We start from the raw sequence: 22283 nt of genomic DNA on the forward strand, positions 1-22283 counted from the left end.
TTCCTTCCTTCCTTCCTTCCTTCCTTCCTTCCTTCCTTCCTTCCTTCTTTCCTTCTTTCCTTCCTTCCTTTCCCTCTTTCGGACATCATCACATGTAATTCTGGCAAGCCTAGAACTTGCTATGTACTCCAGGCCTACCTCAAACTCATAGTATTTACCTGCCTCTGCCTCAAAGTACTGGGATCAAAAGCATGCACCCCCATGCCTAGCCCCAGGTATGGCATTTCTTATCTTCACTATAAAGCTTCACTTGAGTGTTCCCATCTTAATAGCATACATGATGAGCAAAGAACACGTTGAAGCCACCAAGGTCGAGGCTCCTCTAGATAGGCCATTTGTAGCTTGTGTGCTTCTTTGTACATAGATTTTCTCCACAGATTCTGATGCTTCATCTATAAAACGTCTAAGGTGAAAACTGAACAGTTAGAATTGGTTTGCATTTGAAGGGTGGACTATGCAAAATGCCTAGAGTGTGCAGAGCAGTGAGATGTTGACCACAAGTTGAACAGTATAGATATTCAACTATGAAAAGGATACCTCTGCACAGTTCAGTGACGCTGTGACTGCACAGCACTCCCCGAGGGCCTGAGAAGCCCTAGAGGCTCCACAGTGACGAGAACCCAACTGAGCCTCAAATAAGAGAGGCGTCAAATCCTGGCAGAGGCTGTATGTGGCAGTCTATTTATAGACAGGCTTGTGTTTCTTTTCATTCTTCTCAACTTGGAAGCATAATTTAGCAAGCAACTGGTGTTCCACTGCACTTCATACCTAAAATAAACTTTTCATGCACCTCAGCATTTTAATTAATTAATTCATTCATTCACCTTATATCCCAATAGTAGCTCCCTCCTGCCTCCCACCTTCCGCCATCTTTCCCCTTCCCCCTCTCCTACCTCTCAGAAAAGGGGAGCCTCACCACACCAACCCACCCCAGCATATCAAGTCACATCCAGACTGAACACATCCTCTTCCTCTGTGGCCTGGCACAGCATCCCTGCCAGGGGGAAGTGATTGAAAATCCTGCAACAGAATCCTTGTTAGAGACAGCCCCTGTTCCCCTTACTAAGTCCCTAACAGGAATCATATTAATATGACAGTTAATTTTTTTTAATTCTTAAATGTATTTCCTGTTTTAAAACAGTCCTACAGGCAGCACTATGTACGGCATGAAATAAATAAGCTGTGTATCACCAGAGGAGTTCCCTCTGTCATTTAGCACTTAGCTAAGCCTACAGTGACTGGGGCATTATCTGCCTTTCAACCTTTGCTCCCATTCTCTACCATGTAGAAAACACCTAAATTCAGTTTCTTTTGTTTTTGTGCTCATATTTTTTAAAATGGATGTTTATGGGAAGAAGCAGTTGGCTGAACTTTGATCTTTGTTGCTGTCAATCTGTTGAAGAATGTTCATAGCAGAACAAATCACTTCTTTTTCCTATATTAACTTATTGGAAAATGTCTGGCTGCTGAAACCAACCAGTTTTCAGAGTAGACATCACATGCTTCTCATGACCCTGTTCTCTAGCAACTCTCAGAAGGGTGAGTTCATTTGAGGATTTCACAAGCCTAGGCTTCATATCTTTTAGAGATTGGTCTATAAACCTCTGACATTTTTACTTAAATAAAAAGAAAAGATTTTAACTGTAAAGAGGTTGATAGTTGTACCTTGCTGCAAGGTTCTTCAACTCCAAGAAATACAATAAATTTTATTCTGATTTAGGTTTAATTCTGGAATATCTGAATGCCAGAAAGTTTGAAAGCTTGAACAATATCAACTACTTCATACATCCTTAAGTCACTTCTCAACCAAATCCTTTTTCTATTATATTCCTGATTTGGTTTTATAGGACTGCTATTCTTTGTAAATATGAACTCTGGAATATATCATATCCCTAAAATAGTATAGAAAGGCTGACATTTGCCTTCAGTTGTAGGCACATTAGGGAATATGCACATTGATGTTTTGATGTGAGGTGTGTGTTTCTTGTCCTGCAATTTCTGTTAGACATGTTCTATTGCTTTGTTCATATGGCCGAACCAAGGCACACATCTGACTCCACAGAGGACATCTTATAGAAAGAGGAAAGCTTTTCAAAGACATCTAGTTTTTCTGCTCTGCAATTTATGAACTGTGGATTGTTCTGTGAACCTTCAGGTCACATCGCTTCTCTAACTGTCATCCTGGACTCCACTTCAGACTCAAAATCAGAATTAGGCACAAATAGCCTCCTCTTAAGAGAGAATGGAGAAGCTTTGCTGGGTGAAGACTCTTGCAAATTCACTGATCTGCTTAGCATCAAACTGTGTAGGAAAATGTCATCCTTCCCCGCCAGGGAAACAGAGAGGCCATCTGAGGAACAAGGATAGATAAAGGCAACATGGAAACAGAAATGTCTGTATAGACAAACATCCCTTTTGTTGTGCTGGATAGCCAACATGCTACAAATCCAGTGTTTTGTCTTTAAAGAATAATATTCCCATGTGTTTCTCTTTATTATAGATAGAGCAAAGAGATGATTTTTAAGATGGTTTAAAAGCATCAATGCCAGTGTTAGAAAAAGGCATGAGGTTATAATGTCTAGCTCATTTGTTTGCAGGGCATCTGTGCTCTAGGCTTATTTTTGTGGCCTTGCATTGATCTGAGGGTCTGGAGACTCCTAAGGGTTTTGCAGAGCTCTTGTGGGCATTGAACATCTTAGAATAATGATTGTTTATGTGACAGTTGCAGAACATTTCATGTACCATGGATTTCTTCATTGCTGTGTTTTTAAATTTCTTTGTTAAATATGTACATTTCCACTTTAAAAAAATGTATTTATAGAAAGCAGAGTGTCATGAAATCATCGCTGAAGGTGACCTGCCTCTCTTTGCTCTCTGCCTCAGTTACAGTATCATCGGTGGAAACTCTCAGTTCACCATCAACCCATCCACAGGACAGATCATTACTAGTGCATTGCTGGACAGAGAGACCAAAGATAATTACACCTTGGTTGTGGTTGCCAGTGACGCTGGGTCTCCAGAGTCTCTCTCCAGTTCTACTAGTGTGGTTGTGACAGTGACCGATGTCAATGACAACCCACCCCGGTTCCAACATCATCCATACGTCACACACGTCCCATCTCCTACTCTTCCAGGTAATTCAATGCTGAGGTCACTCGGGTGTATGTAGCTTATCAGACACATTCTGTGAACGGAGCAACAGCACAGCTTAATCTGTAATACCCTCTAAAAATCAGGGTGTGAATTTCAGATCCAATGAAACTGAAGAGAATTCCAATTCTTGTCTTGTAAAGCATCTTCTTTTACCGCAATTATCTGTGCACAGGACTTCACACCTGCCATGGCTCCCTAGGTTCAATTCTCATGGTGCTTCTTCAACACTGTAAATGAGTAAAATTGTCCCCCTTCATTGTCAGTGATGGCTCTGCTCTGATGGGTCATTTGTGTAGGTTTCTAAGAGGAGGAACAATGCTTTTGTTCCTCAGATGAATTCCCTAATTGTTGAAGGAAAATAAATATTCAACTTCAACATTTCATAGATGTATTTCCAAAAAGTTGACTGAATAACTAATTATAAATATCACGTTTTCAATTCTAGTTCTGCTTCTGTTTTTAAGCTTATGAGCCCACTGTAAATTACTATCTTGCACTTAAAAAATTAGTTTACCATTTATTTTGTAAATAGCCGTATACTCTCTTAGGAACTAAAGAGATATTCTACCATTTATAATTTTTGATGACATTATGAACAGTAATATATACAAATGTAAGTAATACTATCTTTTTCCTAGAAAACATTTTATTAGGAGAACAAGTTAGTGGAGTCAGCATTTCTCTTCATGATATTTGATCTCCTACTAACTGGAGCATATATGACACCAATTGAATAAAGAAATATATAAATGGATGTTGCAGATTTTCATCAAAAAGATATGCAAATAGGAGGTCTCTCTTGAAACATCCAGCTGCCATGATGCTGACTGTATCATTCTGATCAATCCAGAGTGATGTACAGAGGAGAATCCTCCAGGCCAAATGAGGTGCTGGATATGACCACCTTTACCCCATTGCTTTAATATAATTCCAAGACTTAATGACTCTTAAAGAAATTCCAGCTTTTCACTCTTGTCCCTTCCATGGGCATGTGGAAAAAGGTATCTGAATGACCTAATAATCTTTACAAACAAGCATCCTGCTTGATGCTTCTCTACATACTTCCAGTATCGTCTGTTTCAAGCACATCCTGCCAGCCACTGGTTCTTGGAATCCAAATTGAGTCCTTGTCTTCATTTCTTACTCTTACTACCTTACCTTTATTTAAATATATTACATACATTTGTATACACCTTTTTATCTCTATGTAGTAGCTTGGAAATCAAAGAATTTTGTCATAAAAAAGGGAGTAGTGACCCCAGAGTGGTGTTTGGGATGGGGCATATTTGTAGACAGGCTTTTACAAAGAACAATTAAAAGGTGTTTCCAGATTGTAGAGGGGTGGTGAACGCTTTTCACTGAGCTCAAGATCCTGGCAGAGATCAGGAATTCTAGTGTCTCCTGGAAGGTTGTGTGCAGAGTAGATCTGTGCCCAGAGGCTGAGCTAATCAGCTGTTCCTCACCATGGTTCTCTCCAGGGCTTTCTACAAAATAAGTAAATAAATCTAGCTCATATGTGGGTCTCGGTGAGAAAGGTACAGGCTGGTTTCCAAGGTCATTAATCAGATTTGACCCCAAGACTTCAGAGACAGCAAAGTTGATACTGTCTTTTCCAGCAGTGATGGAAAGGTTGAACCTGGCAGCAGCATAGCTTCAGATTTATCATGGAGCCCTACAGGATTCCCTTCGATTTTAACTGAGAAACCTCCTCTGTTACAGGTTCCTTTGTCTTTGCCGTCACAGTCACCGACGCTGACATTGGATCCAATTCTGAACTCCATTACTCACTCTCAGGTAGAAACTCTGAAAAATTTCACATTGACCCCCTGAGGGGGGCAATCATGGCATCTGGGCCACTAAGTGGAGCTTCTGAGGTGACGTTCTCTGTCCATGTGAAAGATGGCGGCTCCTTTCCGAAGACAGATTCTACTACAGTGACTGTTAGGTTTGCCAACAAGGCGGATTTTCCCAAAGTCAGAGCCAAAGAGCAGACATTCATGTTTCCAGAAAACCAGGCAGTGGACACGCCGGTCACTACCATCACAGGGTCCTCTTTGAGAGGAGAAACTTTGTCCTACTACATTGCAAGTGGGAACCTGGGCAATACTTTCCAAATCGATCCATTAACGGGACAGGTGTCCATCAGTCAGCCTTTGGACTTTGAGAAGATACAAAAATATGTTGTTTGGATTGAAGCCAGAGATGGGGGTTTTCCTCCCTTCTCTTCTTATGAGAAGCTTGACATCACAGTGCTTGACATCAATGACAATGCTCCAGCTTTTCAAGAAGATCCATTTGTGTCTGAAATCCTGGAAAACCTATCCCCTCGGAAAATACTTACAGTTTCTGCAACAGACAAGGACAGTGGTCCCAACGGACAACTAGACTATGAGATTGTGAGTGGCAACAAGGACAGTAGTTTCACAATCGATCATGCTACAGGTGAAATCAGAAGCATTCGACCACTAGACAGAGAAAAAATATCTCATTACGAACTCACTGTGAAATCTTCAGACAAAGGGTCCCCTTCTCAGAGCACCTCCGTAAAAGTGATCATCAATATTTTAGATGAAAATGATAATGCGCCCAGGTTTTCTCAGATATTTAGTGCCTATGTTTCAGAAAACTCCCCCTTGGGATATACGGTTACCCGTGTCACAACATCTGATGAGGACATTGGCATAAATGCAATCAGTAGGTATTCCATAGTGGACACAAGTCTTCCATTTACGATCAACCCCAACACAGGAGATATCGTCATCAGTCGACCTTTGAACAGAGAAGATACAGACCGATACAGGATCCGAGTGTCCGCACATGATTCTGGGTGGACTGTAAGTACCGATGTCACCATATTCGTGACTGACATCAACGACAACACTCCAAGATTTAGCAGACCCTCTTATTATCTGGATTGCCCTGAGCTTACCGAGGTTGGCTCCAAAGTCACTCAGGTATCTGCTACCGATCCTGACGACGGGTCAAACGGACAAGTGTTCTATTTCATCAAGTCTCAGTCAGAGTATTTCAGAATCAATGCCACCACTGGAGAGATTTTCAATAAGCAGGTGTTAAAATACCAAAATGTCAGTGGCTTCAGCAATGTGAACATTAACCGGCACAGTTTCATTGTGACGGCTTCCGACCGGGGCAGCCCTTCCCTGCTCAGCGAGACCACAGTCACCATCAACACAGTGGACAGCAACGACAACCCACCTCAGTTTCTCCAAACTAAGTACTTTACCCCAGTTACCAAGAATGTTAAAGTTGGGACTAAGTTAATCAAAGTGACTGCGGTGGACGACAAAGACTTCGGGTTAAACTCTGAAGTGGAGTATTTCGTGTCTAGCGGGAACCACTTAGGGAAGTTTAAGTTGGACAACGATACCGGGTGGATTTCAATAGCCTCTTCCTTGGTTTCTGACCTAAATCAAAACTTCCTGATCACAGTGACAGCAAAGGACAAAGGGAACCCTCCGCTGTCTTCCCAGGCAGTCGTTCACATCACGGTCACGGAGGAGAACCACCACACGCCTGAATTTTCTCAGAGCCACATCAGCGCCACCATCCCCGAGAGCCACAGCGTCGGGTCTGTGGTCAGAATGGTGTCTGCCAGAGATCGGGACACAGCCATGAACGGTCTCATCAGGTATGACATCGCTTCCGGGAATGAGGAGGGCATCTTCGCCATCAACTCCTCCACAGGCGTGTTAACCCTGGCCAAAGCCCTGGACTATGAGCTGCACCCGCAGCACGAGATGACCATTAGCGCCACAGATGGAGGCTGGGTTGCGAGGACAGGCTTCTGCACCCTCACCGTGAGCGTGATTGATGTCAACGACAATTCTCCAGTGTTCGCTCCTGACGAATTTTCCCCAACCGTTCTGGAAAACGCTCCGAGTGGGACCACTGTTATTCACCTGAATGCAACAGACGCCGACTCGGGTGCCAATGCTGTGATTGCATACACTGTGCAGTCATCAGACAGCGACCTGTTTGTCATTGACCCCAACACAGGGGTCATCACCACTCAAGGCTTCTTGGATTTTGAAACCAAGCAGAGCTACCACCTCACCGTGAAGGCCTTCAATGTCCCCGACGAGGAGAAGTGCAGCTTTGCCACCGTTGACATCCAGTTGAAGGGGACCAACGAGTACGTGCCTCGCTTTGTCTCCAAACTCTACTACTTTGAGGTCTCAGAAGCGGCTCCTAGGGGGACTGCCGTAGGGGAAGTGTTCGCCAGTGACAGGGACATGGGTTCTGATGGAGAAGTCCACTATCTGATCTTTGGAGACAGCCGCAAGAAGGGCTTCCAGATCCACAAGATGACGGGGCAGATCTATGTGTCTGGGCTTCTCGACAGAGAGAAGGAAGAAAGGGTGTCTTTGAAAGTGTTAGCCAAGAACTTGGGCAGCATTCGGGGTGCAGACATCGATGAAGTCACTGTGAACATCACGGTGCTAGATGCCAATGACCCGCCAGTCTTCAGTCTTAACACCTACAGAGTCCAGATCAGCGAAGGCGTCCCCATTGGGACCCACGTGACCTTCGTGAGTGCCTTTGACTCAGATTCCATCCCTAGCTGGAGCAGGTTCTCATACCTCATTGGGTCCGGGAATGAAAACGGTGCCTTTTCCATCAACCCGCAGACAGGGCAGATCACAGTTACCTCAGGGCTGGACCGGGAAAGCCTGCCCGTTTACAACCTCACTGTCTTGGCTGTGGACTCAGGGACCCCCTCTGCCACAGGAAGCGCTTCCTTGCTGGTTACCCTGGAAGACATCAACGACAACGGTCCGGTGCTGACTGTCAGTGAGGGAGAAGTCCTGGAAAACAAACGCCCGGGAACTCTAGTGATGACGCTGCAGTCCACAGATCCCGACCTCCCCCCCAATCAAGGCCCGTTCAATTATTACCTGCTGAGCACAGGCCCCGCCACCAATTATTTCAGTCTCAACACCGCCGGCGTTCTGAGCACAACCCGGGAGATCGACAGGGAGCAGATTGCAGACTTCTACCTCTCTGTGGTCACCAGAGATTCCGGGGCCCCGCAGATGTCGTCCACGGGCACCGTCCACATCACGGTTCTCGATCAGAACGACAACCCCTCGCAGTCCCGCACGGTGGAGATATTCGTTAATTACTACGGCAACCTCTTCCCCGGCGGGACGCTGGGCTCCGTGAAGCCCCAGGATCCGGACGTGTTAGACACCTTCCACTGTTCCCTCACTTCGGGAGTCACGAGCCTCTTCAGTATCCCGCCAGGCGGCTGTGACCTGAGTTCCCAGCCCAGGTCCACCGACGGCACCTTCGATCTGACGGTGGTCAGCAGCGATGGCGTTCACAGTGCGGTCACCAACAATATCCGGGTGTTCTTTGCAGGGTTCTCCAACGCTACCATAGATAACAGCATCTTGCTTCGCGTGGGCGTTCCCACCGTCAAGGACTTCCTGACGAACCACTACCTTCACTTCCTGCGCCTCGCCAGCTCCCAGCTGACGGGCCTGGGCACGGCCGTGCAGCTGTACTCCGCCTACGAGGAGAACAACAGAACGTTCCTTTGGGCAGCGGTGAAACGGAGCAATAGCCAGTACGTGAACCCCAGCGGCGTAGCCACCTTCTTCGAAAGCATCAAAGAGACCCTTCTCCGCCAGAGCGGAGTGAAGGTGGAATCTGTGGATCACGACCCGTGCGTTCACGGCCCGTGTCAGAACGGAGGCAGCTGCCACCGGAGGCTTGCCGTGGGCTCCGCGCTGAGGATCCAGGAGAGCCTGCCCGTCATCATCGTGGCCAACGAGCCTCTGCAGCCTTTCCAGTGCAAGTGTGTGCCGGGCTACGCGGGCAGCTGGTGTGAAGTGGACATCGACGAATGCCTTCCAGCCCCTTGCCACAATGGGGGGACCTGCCACAACTTAGTCGGGGGGTTTTCATGCAGCTGCCCGGATGGCTTCACCGGAAGAGCCTGTGAGAGAGACATCAATGAATGCCTGCCCAGCCCTTGCAAGCACGGGGCTGTCTGCCAGAATTTCCCAGGGGGATTCAACTGTGTGTGCAAAACCGGATTCACAGGTATGGCACTGTGTTACTTCCTGTGCTTCTCACCGGTTTTCTTGAAAAGGCTTTAGCCCTGATACACATGTTGTCCTCTTGCAGAGGACCTGGGTTCAGTTCCCAGCGTCCACACGGTGGCTAACAGCCACCCGTAACTCCAGTTTTCATGATCTACTCCTCTATGGATACACAGCTAGGTTGGTTCCCGTTCCTGGATCTTGTGACTAGTGCACCGTGAATGTACACAGATCCATTTGACATATGCCTGGGCGTGACAGAGCTGGGTCGTTTGTCCCTGAGCTGAATGTGTTCCCCTCCTTCTAAGCAGTGCACAGAACTTGCCCTGCTCTTCATTTTCACTGCATTTTTCATCATCGGTTTCCTTAATGGTGACAGTATTGTTGCGTGTTAGCCTCTCCATTGGTTTGATTGCCTAGTGTTTGATATTTTAAATTCTTTCTGTGATTCAAATATTAGCCTTTTTTTTTTTTAAAGAATCAGATGATAGTTAGCAAAGTTCTTCTACAGTTCTATTTTTTCCCAGTCAATTCTTCCCTTTGTTGTGCACAAGCTTTCTATTACCATGCTACCTTACCTATGGATTCTTGCTTTTGTTTCTTAGGCGACTGGAGTAGCAGGTCCCTGCCTTTGCTATTCTTAGCAGGTCCCTGTCTTTGCTATTTCTTGACATGTTTTTTTTTTCAATGCCTGTGCTTTACTTATTACATGACCTTCAAGTCCATTCACAAAGGACTATAACGATTTTTAAATGAGCGTTTAGTTTGTGCTATCATCTTAGGGAAATAAATGTTTCCCAAGGTCCTTGAGAAAATTACTGTGGCTGATACTAGGAGCTAAGGAGGTAGAACAGAGAAGGGGCAGAATGAGGCTAGATCACAGGGGCAAACTTCTTTTGTGGATGTCAGTGGCTGGCAGGGCCCCGCTGTACCCATGCTTTGCCAAGAACTACATATTCATATACATTCTGACATTAGGATTATTTCACACCATGTGTATTTCTCAGGCTCCAGTTAGCGTTGTGGGTCTTCTCTTGCGTTTTGTCACATTTTTAAAGCGCATGTATTACAAATGTTTACTGGTAAGCGGTCCTCGTATCTTACACAACCATAAACATGCAAGAGAGAGAGAGAAAGAGAGAGCTGCATTTTTTATATGGCATGGGAAACAGTGCTAACATTTAGAAGAAGTAAGAAGTAATCATGGAACCCTAGCAGCTTTGTGTAGGGAGTGATACGGTGTCAGGGAACACCCAGTAAAGCTTTAAGTAGGAAAATGATAATTATGCAATGGAAGCAAGAAGAGGGCACATGATTATTATAATATTATCATTATTTTATTACCCAACTTTATATTTATTAAACTTTTTTTTCCATGGTAGGCATAGGATTCTACACAGAATAAAAGTATGGAAATTTTTAAACGACTGCATGATTTCGAGAAATTGATCAGTTTTTGTATAATTTGGGTTTCTAATCCTTCCTCTTAGTTGACAGAAATAAAACAAAAGAAAAATTAAAACAAAAAGCTGCTAGGCTGACATACTCCCACTTACATCGTGTTTCTGTATGGGTTACTTCTGTCATCGTTATGATAAAATGCCCTGCAGAGTCACCTTAGGTATAAGGATCCACTTTGGCACAATTTGAGGGCACAGGCTATCTTAGCATAGGAAGCATACGGGGGGGATGGAAGGTGGCTGGGCACATTGCAGACCCCATCAGGAAGCCGAGAGAAATGAATGCTGCTATCCCCATCACTCTCACCTCTTTATTCAGCTCGGGACTCCAGGCCATGGGCTGAGCCACCTACATTCATAATCCTCAGTTAAACTTTTCTTGAAATATGCCCACAGATACATCCAGAGGTGTGCATCCTAGGTGATTCCAAATCCCAGCAAGTAGTCATTCATGATTAAAGTGAATCTTTTTCTTGTTTAAGCACACATCTGGACACATGTCAGGGGTGGCCTTGGGAAGGATGCCCTGGGCTTATTACCATGTGTCATTTCCTTATGCTTCAAAGGGTGTCTTGTTATTTTAGGGGAAGATAAAATTTGTCCATCACTTTTGTGTCAATTTATAGTATGATTTTTTTTTCAGACAGAAGAAAAGGTTATATATAGGCTGTACATAGTAATTTTTCCTAAGGAGCTTGCCAGATACATGCTTTCACAGAATGGAAAGAGTAAAAGGCATTGAAAAAAGAATTTTGAGGTTTATGTGAGTGCTGTGATAATTGTGAGGTAAGCGAGATGTGTGATACAGAAGAAAATCTGTGAGTAGTTATGGCATAAGTTATTAAAGAGAAAGGTATTATGGGGAAGCATTTCAATGAATTAAGTTTCTTGGTGGTGACTCTCTCTGGTGAAAGGAATGGAAACGTTTACATAGTGTGCAAAAATAACTGCTTGGTGCAAAATTAACTTTAAAAGATTCTAAGAGGTTGGAGAGATGACTCAGCAGCAAAGAGCATGTTCTGTTCTTGCAGAGGGTAGGGGCTGGTCCCCAGTACTCACATGGCCTCAGCACTTGGCAGCTGTAGTTCCGGGGAGCTGACGTCCTCTTCTGGTCTCCACCAGCAGTGTATTCACTTAGTGCACAGACAAACACGCAGGAAAAACATTCACACACATAAAATAATAAAATACTCAAAAAAGATTCCAGACGTACATCCTCAGAATGAATAATGCACACATTAAGAATAAAATATGCTTATAAGGTGGATTACAGTGGCTCCTATGTGTCCCTTCTCTGTTATGTAGAAACACAGGCGATGTGGGCAGCATTTGCCGTGGCAGTTCACAGGTGTGCTCCAGAAAGCAGGAAGTCTCCTCAACTCAGGATATCAAAAAAGTTCTCGTCTATCCAGCGCAGTTATGTTTAACAGCTAATAGCTAGCTTGGCTCCCCTCTAATTATCAAAAAAGATATGGTGCTGAGATATAAGCCTTGAATATTTTTTTTTCTTAATAACTGTACTGCAGGTACTCCCACTGGGGTCAGTCTGCATTTAACAACCACTTTCATCTTTTTTTTTTTCACACACCTGCCCATCTTCAGTGTGTGTCCAACAAACCCTCCTGCATTTGCTCTGTGTTCGAGCCACCTCCCATCTTCTGCTGTGGACCCTTCCATCTGAGGCTGAGACCTTCCTGACAACTTAAACTGCACTCTTAGGGGTTGAGTGGACAGCCTACCTAATGACTACATATTCATTCCCCCCTTCACTAGTTCCCACTTCCCACGTGATCAGGATCTATACAACCCAACTCTCCATCTGTATATGATAGTGATGATCAGCACAGTCAATGGCCAGCTATCAGAGCAGCGAGAGCAAGTCATTCTTCGAAACACCTGCTGTGATCATAAACAGATCTGCACCGTGAAGGAAGGCACTTAACGTCACTAACACAGATCTGCTCTGTACATCTGAGCAGAGAACTTGCAAGCCTCAAGGCTCTGAGAGGCATTGCTGACTGACTTGGAGCATTAAGTAATTTAATGATCCAAGAGTTTGTTCCACAGTGCTGCAGCCGACAGCGCACACAGCATACCAGGAGATGCTATAGTGGCCGAAACTGCTGCCGTATCAGCCTGACCTTCCACCATTACCAGAGCATTTTACAGGGACACCCACACAGACCAATTAGGGGGTGATTGCTGGTTTCCATCTGGGCCTTACAGTCCAAACATTTAACACTGGACAAGTACACACTGGCTTGCTCTTTTACATTCTGAAATTTAAATGAAATCCTCAGTTTTTCAAACTGTGACTTTGAATATAAATATCTAGCTCTTTCTGTAAGATGAATTTTAAGTATTTTTTATTCATTAAAGAAGAACTCAAAGATAAGTTTTCAAATGGTGAATAACTCATGTACTCTGACGAAAATTATACCATATTAAAACAATGATAATTTTCTTTATGTAACAGCTACATTAAGTAGTTTTTTTAATATATTTTTTATTATCTTCTAAAATTTCTAAGAAAGTAAATTAAATTTACTTCAATTTAAATTTTCCTTAAATTAAAACAATTAACAAAAAGATAAAGTTTGCTTTTTTCCTGAAAATATCTGTTGTGAAGACAACCTTTCTCAGCGTGCTTATTTTCTAGCAACTTTAGCCACAACTGTAGCTACTGTATATTTTAAAATGCATGAGCAAGGCTTATATTTATTTTTAGGGTGTTCTTCCACTCCTCTTTGAGTGGAAATATCGTAACTGTTATAGCTCATGTTAGAGTTGATTTTTAATAACCTATTTTTAATGGTGCATGTATGTATGTCTGTGTTGTGGTATGTGCACCTGGTATATATGCATAGGTCAGTAGAGGGTGTTAGGTGCCCTGGAGCTGGTGGTAAAGGTGGTTAGGATCCACCTGAAGTGGACGCTGGGGAACCCAATACCAGTCCTTTAGAAGAGGAAAAGTTTCTCTTGACCACTGAGCCATCTCTAATTCCCTTAGAGTGGAAATTCAGAAGATTACCCTGTTGGGTTTAAAACCCCTACTGTTTCTCACAGTGCATGGGAGTCCATGCTCCTGATAGTTCAGCCTAGGTTTCCTGCTCTTGATTCCCTTTCTCTTGTCTTTAGGAAGTGAGGTTGGTAGTATAAATATACATATACATATACATATACATATACATATACATATACATATACATATACATATACATATACATATACATATATGCCTTTTAGCATTATCTAAATGAGTTATTTAGAAGAGAAAGGGAATAGAGAAATTAAACAGAACTTACTCCTTATTATATGAGGCAGTTTTCTTTTACAGTGAAAGAAAAAAATGGAAGGAGTGGTGTATGACTTTCTTGTAGGAAAATAAGAAGTTAAGTAAGTAGATCTTATTTAAATCTGTATTGGACAATGCTGACATTTTAATAAGGTAAAATAATGAAATCCTATTTCTAGGCAGAGGTACTTTTTACCCAGTAGGGAAGAGAGCTGCTGGCTGGAGGAGCATGTGTGTCCAGCCAGCATCAATGGTGTGCAGTTCAGCACAGACTTACAATAACGCGGTCTAGCCTGTGTCTCACTCCTACCACACTGCGGACTTATGTTTGGTGCCTCTAAATCTGTAACCTGTTTGTTTTCATGTTCTCCCCTCAGAATTCAGGAGCGTTCTGAAAATGTGCTCTGCGTTCTCCCTTGTCAGGAGGCAACAGATGCTGTTTATAAAGGAAAAATACTGTGTGTGTGATTCTGTGATACTCAGAAATGGTTCTGCAGTGCCACGAGGCCTGACTCAGATTTACAATGCCAGACTCAAACCATTGTGGCTTCAGACTCAGGCCACAAGCACAAAAACGAGTTAAACAAAAACTTAAGATATGTTTTAAGCAAAGTTGCTGTGTTGTGAGGCACCGTCTGTGGTCAGCTTTGTCTAACTATGGGGACAAAACATACATGCATTTCAAGACACACAAAGTGCTCATCAGTGCAGTATAAACAGCTCTGCAGAGTGCTTGCCTAGCTGCATGGCCTCTAAGTTCAATCCCTAGTTCTGAAAAAGCAACTGAGGGCTGCTGGAATGGCTCAGGTGGCCAAGTGCTGGCTGTCAATCACGAGGGGCCCAAGTTCAGATCTGTAAGATGTGCTTAAAAACCTTGGTGTTTGGTATGTCTGCAATCCCAGAGTTGGAGACTAAAAGGCAGGCAGATCCTCAGAGCTAATTAACCAGCCAGCTTTGCTCATTGAGTTCTGTGTTCAGTGGCATAGCTTGTCAAAAACAGCCATTGAGGAAGACTCCTGGTGTTGACCTGTGGCCTATATAAGCATATGCATACACATATACATGTCTACACACACACACACACACACACACACACACACACACACACGGAAATAGATTTGTCAAAGTCAAATGCAATAACTAAGATACTAATTTTGATAAATGAAAATCAACCAAAAAACTACACTATTTAGCTAGTTGTTAGACTTGGGAAACTAGGAATTTTCTAATACTCCTATTAATACAGTACTTTAACTTTATGGAACAGCTTTTCAAATTTACATAAAAGTAAACAACGGAACAGGACAGGATTTAGACACTGCATTTTGGTTATTAGGATATCAAATGTTCACACAGCCCAGTCAAAATAGCAACTTAGAGAGTGAGTGCTTATTTTGGCTCACAGTTCCGGGGAGTCATGGTTGCAGGAGCACGGGCTGGAGAGGGGCTACCAGTCACATCGCATCCACAGCTGAGCAGCAGAAAGGTGGTTTCTGATGCTCAGAGCAGTTTTCCATTTGGTTTGGTCCTGCGCTCCAGCCCTTTGGATGGTACCATGCACATTAGGGTGGTTATTCTCACCTCAGTGAATAGCATCTCCCTCACAGACATCCCCCAAATTGACAGTGTTAACCTCAAGCTTCTAAGGAGGCCTCTTGTGACACATGCACATTTTTTTTTTTCATGTGGAGTTATCAACTACGGCAAAGGAAACTCCACCCTCAGGCAGTTCTTTGCTTTCTTTTCTGCAATTCTCTATCCACTCTCTGCCTGGCTCAATATTCATGCATCTGATTTAACAAGATCTACAAGAACAGGGTTTATATCCTGAAAATATGCAGCCTATTATTCTTAAAAAAAAAAAAGACAAAGTATGTATAGCCAGTGGTAGGGAATAAGTGAAAGAATTTGAAAATATGATTGATGGATTTTTCTTATTTCCTATTCTGCTTTACAAAACGCATGGAATAAGTTCTGAGTCGACGAAATTCTTATGATGGAAGGAATGTTGTAAAAGTCTGAACTCCATATCCAGTGTGTCAACATGAAGGTGCAAATCTCAACATGAAAAACAAAGTCAGGGAAATAATTCAAATGTAAAGAATTCAAATGAAATTCCCTTGAAAATAAGTCTCTCTCCAGATGGTTATATAAATTATACAAATTGTGTATGTCTTTATAATAGCACATCTGGATAAGATACAGAGCTCTGAGGTGTGATCCCAGTGTCCTGTTGTTGAGTAGGTGGGCTTGTGTGTCTCTCCTCTGTGATTTGGTCCTGAAGGATTTGGATTTTTATGTAGTTACAGTGGATGTGGTTAGTATATTTGTTTTTTTTTTTTTTTTTTTTTTTAAGATTTCTTAACAAGTTTGATACATTTTAGGAAAAATGTGTGAATCTTCTGTCAATTACTGTGAATGCAATCCCTGCTTCAATGGAGGCTCCTGTCAGAGTGGTGTGGAATCCTATTACTGCCACTGTCCATTTGGTGAGTAGAATGTCTCCATTGCCTTACTGACCTAGAGACTGGATCTGGGATGCAGCTCAGTTGGTAGAGTGTTTGCCTAGGATGCATGGAGCCTTGGGTTGAATTGTCAGCACCTCATGGTGGTGGCCTCTTATAATCCCAGCACAACCTGAGATGCACAGGGAGTTTAAGACTAGCCTGGACTACAAGAGACCCTATACATATATATATATATATATATATATATATATATATATATATATATATATGCACATATATACATATATTTATGCATATTTGAGCAATCTTACTCATGCAATGCAATGCATGGTTGTTTTACACAAGATTAAGTAAAATGAAATATTTAATACTGTTATAAAGGTTAATTATGAAAATGCTACCGAGTACATCACTTTACTTATTATTAAAAAAAAAAAAAGCTCAACATAATAGCCGTACGGGCACTTTCTTTTAGCCTAGAACTTAACAATTAAAATACCCTCTAATTACTTTCAACTCTACTGCAAATCTCCAAGAGCAGTCCATGTCTTTTTGTTTGTTTCTTTTTTACCTTAATCCAACCATTTCTACTAGATGAGTTTGGGACCTAAATGTACATTAGGCCTTTAATTAGCTACTGAGCTAATTCTCAGCAGCTAATAATTCTACCCCTGTGTTCTCTTGGCAACGAACATTATCAGAACTTCAGATGGCATCTACTGATTTCTTCCAGATGCCCCTCAAAGTCGCCCAGAAATAGGCCAGCAACAACTGTGATTGATCCATTTATTTAAGGTTTCTCTACCTCTTGTGAGAAACTGGATTCCGTGTGCAGGAATGTGTCAGTATCTAGGGAGAAGGAGGCTGTTTTTCTTGCCTTTCCTTCTGTGTTCCCATGGGACTGAGATCTGCAGTTCCACTGCCTGTTAAGAGAAATTGAGTTTCCAGTAACCAGTGAAAAATGTCTGTGGTGCCAGTCACTGAAGAAAACTCAATTCTTGAAGTAATGTTAGAAATGGGATGTAAAAATATAACTATGTCACCATTTAGATGGCTCACTGGTGCGATTGCTTTCTATGCAAACCTGTGACCTGAATTTAATATCTGGAACTGTGGTGGGGAGAGAGAATGGTGGACTCCCCAAGGTTGCCCTCTCACCTCTTGCATGTGTGACACACATGCACCCCAGCTCATAATACAAAGATAATGATTATTATAATAAAACATAATTATTAAAATCAATTTTACCCAGTGTCCCTATGGCTCATAAATTAAGGGATTTAAGCAAAATTAAAAAAAAAAATTGTCAAAATCTGCCCATGATGGTGTGACTGGAGAACAGGTGCTGCCTGCAACCAGTGGCCATGGCTGGTGTCAGGCCAGTATTTTCTGTTTTAGGGTTTCATCAAAATGCTCATGAAGCAAAAAAGTCATTCCTCAGATCTCCTGCAAGGCCACTTCTTTGGGATCCTACAGTCAGGCTTCATGTCTTAACTTGTGTTTTGGAATGAAAGAAAAATAAATTGGAGTGGAAACTGGAAAATAATTTCCAAGTGACTGACAGAGTGTTTATGATGTTAGCATTCTTCCCTATTTCAATAGCAAATATGCATGCTTCAAACAATTAGTGCCAAACAGAAAGATGGTTTTCCATGTGGTGCTGATATAAAATCCCCTGTCTTGGGGAGAGCAGGGAAAATACCTTGGGATTCAAATGGACCTTCCCTCGCCCTGCAGACATCCCTGGGGGAAGAGAAGTAGCACACTATAAATTACAGTGGACATGAAGCTGGCAGTCCAGGTCCCACCTAATTCCTTCCAAAGGCAAAACCCAAAAGCACTCTTGAGATGTAGACACTGTCAGCTGACCAGAGAAGCATTTAAAAAGCAAAACAAAAGAAAAGGCCTTGGAATTCCAATACCTCATTCCAAGCTGCGCAGGCTGAATTAGAAAGAAACGTAATTTGCCTTCTTAAAGTGAATGTGGGTGTCACACACAAAAAGAAGTAGCAGATGGAAATGTCTCACACGAAGACCCACGGTAGTGACGTAGAGACACACAGGGTAGTGACATATGCACCCCAAACACTGGCTTCCCCAGGGCTTTGAAGCGGGGAAAAAGGTTTTCATTTATAGTCTCATTAGCCAAAATTTCTTCTTTAGAGTTTGATATATTATTAGAGTCATATCTATCTCTGTCTATCTATCTATCTATCTATCTATCTATCTATCTATCTATCTATCTATCTATCTATGTGGTAGGCAGATAAGTAGATGGTAGAGAAGTAGGTGACAGTTGGATAGATGATAGATAATAAATAGCTAGATGATAGATAGATAGATAGATAGATAGATAGATAGATAAATGAAAGATTGTGTTTTCAGAAAAATAGTTTGCCTCAGATGATTTAGACTGTGAGATTCAAGTTCTCAAAACTTTGTTATTTTGTTATTACATATGTAACACACATGCAAGGGCTGCATGTTTGAGCAGTCACACCGCAACCTGTAAGCGATCCCCATTTTTATGTACATTCTGTACATTATATATGTGTAAATATTTTATATAAAATTACTAAATATTTTATAATTATAGGATGATCTAACAAGAGATATTGGGGGCATATAATTTTAAGGTAGTTTCATAGTTTTTGTTGATATTTATCTGACTTATTTCACACACACATTTGGAAGACAAAAAATTAAACACTCATTAAATTTTATTTTTACATGTAGAAGACAGAATTCCCTTTCCCAGAAATAATAAAAGCTCTTTAAAAATATGTACATATTTTCATATTTGAAACTACAGTGTTTTTGAATGTAAATGTGAAACTTATCACCTGATATCTATATACATCACTAACATTCAGATTTTAGGTATCGGTTTGTTCTTTAGTTAAAATGTAACAAGAAAAGACCAACAAGGGAAAAAAAAAGATCCACAGAAACACAATATAAATGATTTATCTTTGCCTTTTATTTAGCTTCAGTTACTCTTTGCTTGTAGAAATGATGTACAGAACAATTTCTAATTAATATCTGAGCATTATTGTTTATTTGTATAAAATGTGGTAGAAATGCATAAAATATAAGTAATGCAGATGTAAATCAATGACATATTAAAGGCTATTCAGACAATATATATATATATGTCATTCCTCTAATTTTTTTATACTTAGATTTGGTTTAAGGTTTAATGTAATACATAATTCCCAGTCATTTTACCAACTTGTATCCCTGTCTACACCAAAAAAGACAAGATAACCTATATAGACATTGTAAAATCTTCTAGACTATTTTATCTCAAAGATTTGATATAAAATGTGATGCAGTCAATACAATTAAGAAATCTCAGAATATCTGGCTTTCTCGATTTCCCAATTTCCCATGATTCTGTGACCTTGGTTAAATTGTAAATACTCTGTGAAATAGAAGCATTCATTCCCAAGAGCTGAGCAGTTCCTGGACTCTAACTTCAATAGGTACAATAGGTATTAAATACAAACCCAAGAATGAAACCTTTTTAAAGCTGAAAATAAACTCTGACGGGTGTCCTGGGTCACTTTCCAATCTTCAGTCACGTCCACCGTCGTCTGTGGAAAAGCATTTTGTGTAGTGTAGTCGCATGAATAAAATTCACTTTCATGTTGGAAAAAGACAGACAAATGGCGACACCCTAGCAAAGTCACTGTAAATGAGTCTCCCGTGACTCATCCATGCCAAGTTTGAAATGATACAGATGAAAACTCAGAACAGGGTGGAGATGTGGCTGAGTGCATAAGAGCACCGCATGCTCTTCCGGAGGACCCCTGTGTGATTCCCAGTACCCCCACTGTGGCTCGCAGCCATCTGCAATTCTAGTTCTCCATGCAGTGCCCAGGCATAGAGCTGATGTACGGACACAAAAGCAGGAAAAAGAACAGTTTGCATAAAATAAAACAGCATGACTAAAACATACAAGCTTAAAGCAATGACTTTATCTTTCCCTCATTTTGTGACCCTGGAAATTAGTACTGAGTTGGGGACTGGATTTTTAAGTCAAAACAACCAAATCTACTGCTCTCAATTGACTTAACATGATTTTTAAGAATCATAATTATGCACCACAGCCTCTGTAATAATGCATGCTTTTCATCTAAGCACTCAGTAGGCAGAAGCAGGAGGATCTCTGTGAGTTCTAGTAGAGCCTGGGCTACACAGTGAAACCCTGTGTCTATTAAAATAAAATAAAATCACAGTTGAATGTTATAGCATGGTAAATTTTATGAACATCAACAAACTAATTTTCAAAGTATTTTGGGAAAAAATTCTTTTCAAACATACTCTTTTCATTGTCTCTACCTTTTAAAATTAAGGCGCACTGAGGTAAATTTCTAATTCACCAAACCACATCAACGTTTCATCTCTCTCACAAGCCATATACTTTTCTGTGTCTTGTTTTTGCAATGCTGTGAGCAGGACTCCTTCATGCCCCGCATGACCGTGGGGCTTCCTCTCCTTACAAGAGTGGCAGCTTGGCACAGCGCTTGACAAAGGGACGGTGATAATTACATTTTTAAGATCACGGTTCATTACTATAACTGAAAATATTTTGTGAGGAATAACTTAGGAAAGCATTGCTGGCTCTCAATGTCCTTCTCTCCCCTGCAGGTGTGTTTGGGAAGCACTGTGAGCTGAACAGTTATGGATTCGAGGAACTGTCGTACATGGAGTTTCCCAGCCTGGACCCCAACAACAACTACATTTATGTCAAGTTTGCGACTATCAAAAGCCATGCTTTATTGCTTTATAACTATGACAACCAGACAGGAGAGCGGGCAGAGTTCCTGGCGCTGGAAATAGCTGAGGAACGGCTCAGATTCTCGTATAATCTGGGCAGTGGCACGTACAAACTGACCACTATGAAGAAGGTGTCAGATGGACAGTTCCACACGGTGATTGCGCGGCGAGCAGGCATGGTGAGGCACCACTCTTCCCTCAGCCTCCCCTCACTGCTCTGCAGTCAGTTATCCAGCCCTCTGGGAGCATGCACACAGGGCCCACATTCAAGGATAATATGCGTGTTTATTGTGTGGCCTCAGAGTGATGCTTTTTTTTTTTTTGGCTTGTGCTAGGAACACTGGTGTTTCAGGAACGATGAAGGATAAGAAACTAAAGGCCTATGACTTAGCAGCCCACACCGCTCAGAGGTTTAAAGGCAACCTAGAACTACATTTAACATGACCATTTTTTTTTTTCTGTCCAGAGTATCATTATTCTAACTAAAGAAACAATGTAAGGTCAAAGGGGGTTGAAACTTAAAAAAAAACTTAGAAAAGGGTAATACTTAATATTTGTCACGATGAATTGAGCAACTCTTTCTCATGATAAGACACAGCCACAGCCACCTGTTGAGGCCTTCTGTCTATGAGTGCAGCCAGAGCTGCATCACATCATGGTAATACTAAATGTGAAAAGAACATTTCTGTCATTAATTTGGCCACAGTGGGAAAATGTGCTCTTACTTCAGAAAATATGCAAAAAAGCTCCCATTGGATCTCAAATCTCTTATGTTATACATTTCAAGGCAAAATTATTGGAAATTGGTAAAATCATCAGCCTGTAGGTTTTAATTATCATATAGCCAGATCAGAGATGTCTCAATTTTCACTCTTGCTGACAGTGAAAGAAGAAATATCTTGGTTAGAAAATGTAGGGTATTCTGAGGTTGTGTCTATGATAAGTATTTAAAGAATTTCGAACATTAAATTACATGAGTTTACTAGGACCTTTAGATCTTTGGTTTTTATCACACACACACACACACACACACACACACACACACACACACACACAC

At 41.8% G+C, this 22283-nt stretch overlaps 1 protein-coding gene across 3 annotated transcripts in view; it reads left to right on the forward strand.

The window, feature by feature from the left end:
- Fat4 (FAT atypical cadherin 4) overlaps nt 1–22283 on the forward strand; it is a 129630-nt gene that overhangs the window by 92973 nt on the left and 14374 nt on the right. For 2 of the 3 annotated variants that reach the window (XM_055626183.1, XM_055626182.1), the window contains exons 8-11: nt 2884–3134; nt 4873–9222; nt 16361–16465; nt 21098–21405. In XM_055626183.1, coding sequence (XP_055482158.1) covers nt 2884–3134; nt 4873–9222; nt 16361–16465; nt 21098–21405 — 5014 coding nt within the window. The remainder of the gene's footprint in view (nt 1–2883; nt 3135–4872; nt 9223–16360; nt 16466–21097; nt 21406–22283) is intronic. The other variant, XM_055626184.1, reaches the window with a different exon arrangement.

Source organism: Psammomys obesus, unplaced genomic scaffold (genome assembly GCF_907164565.1).
Source record: "Psammomys obesus unplaced genomic scaffold, mPsaObe1.curated_primary_1811, whole genome shotgun sequence".
NCBI lineage: Eukaryota > Metazoa > Chordata > Mammalia > Rodentia > Muridae > Psammomys > Psammomys obesus.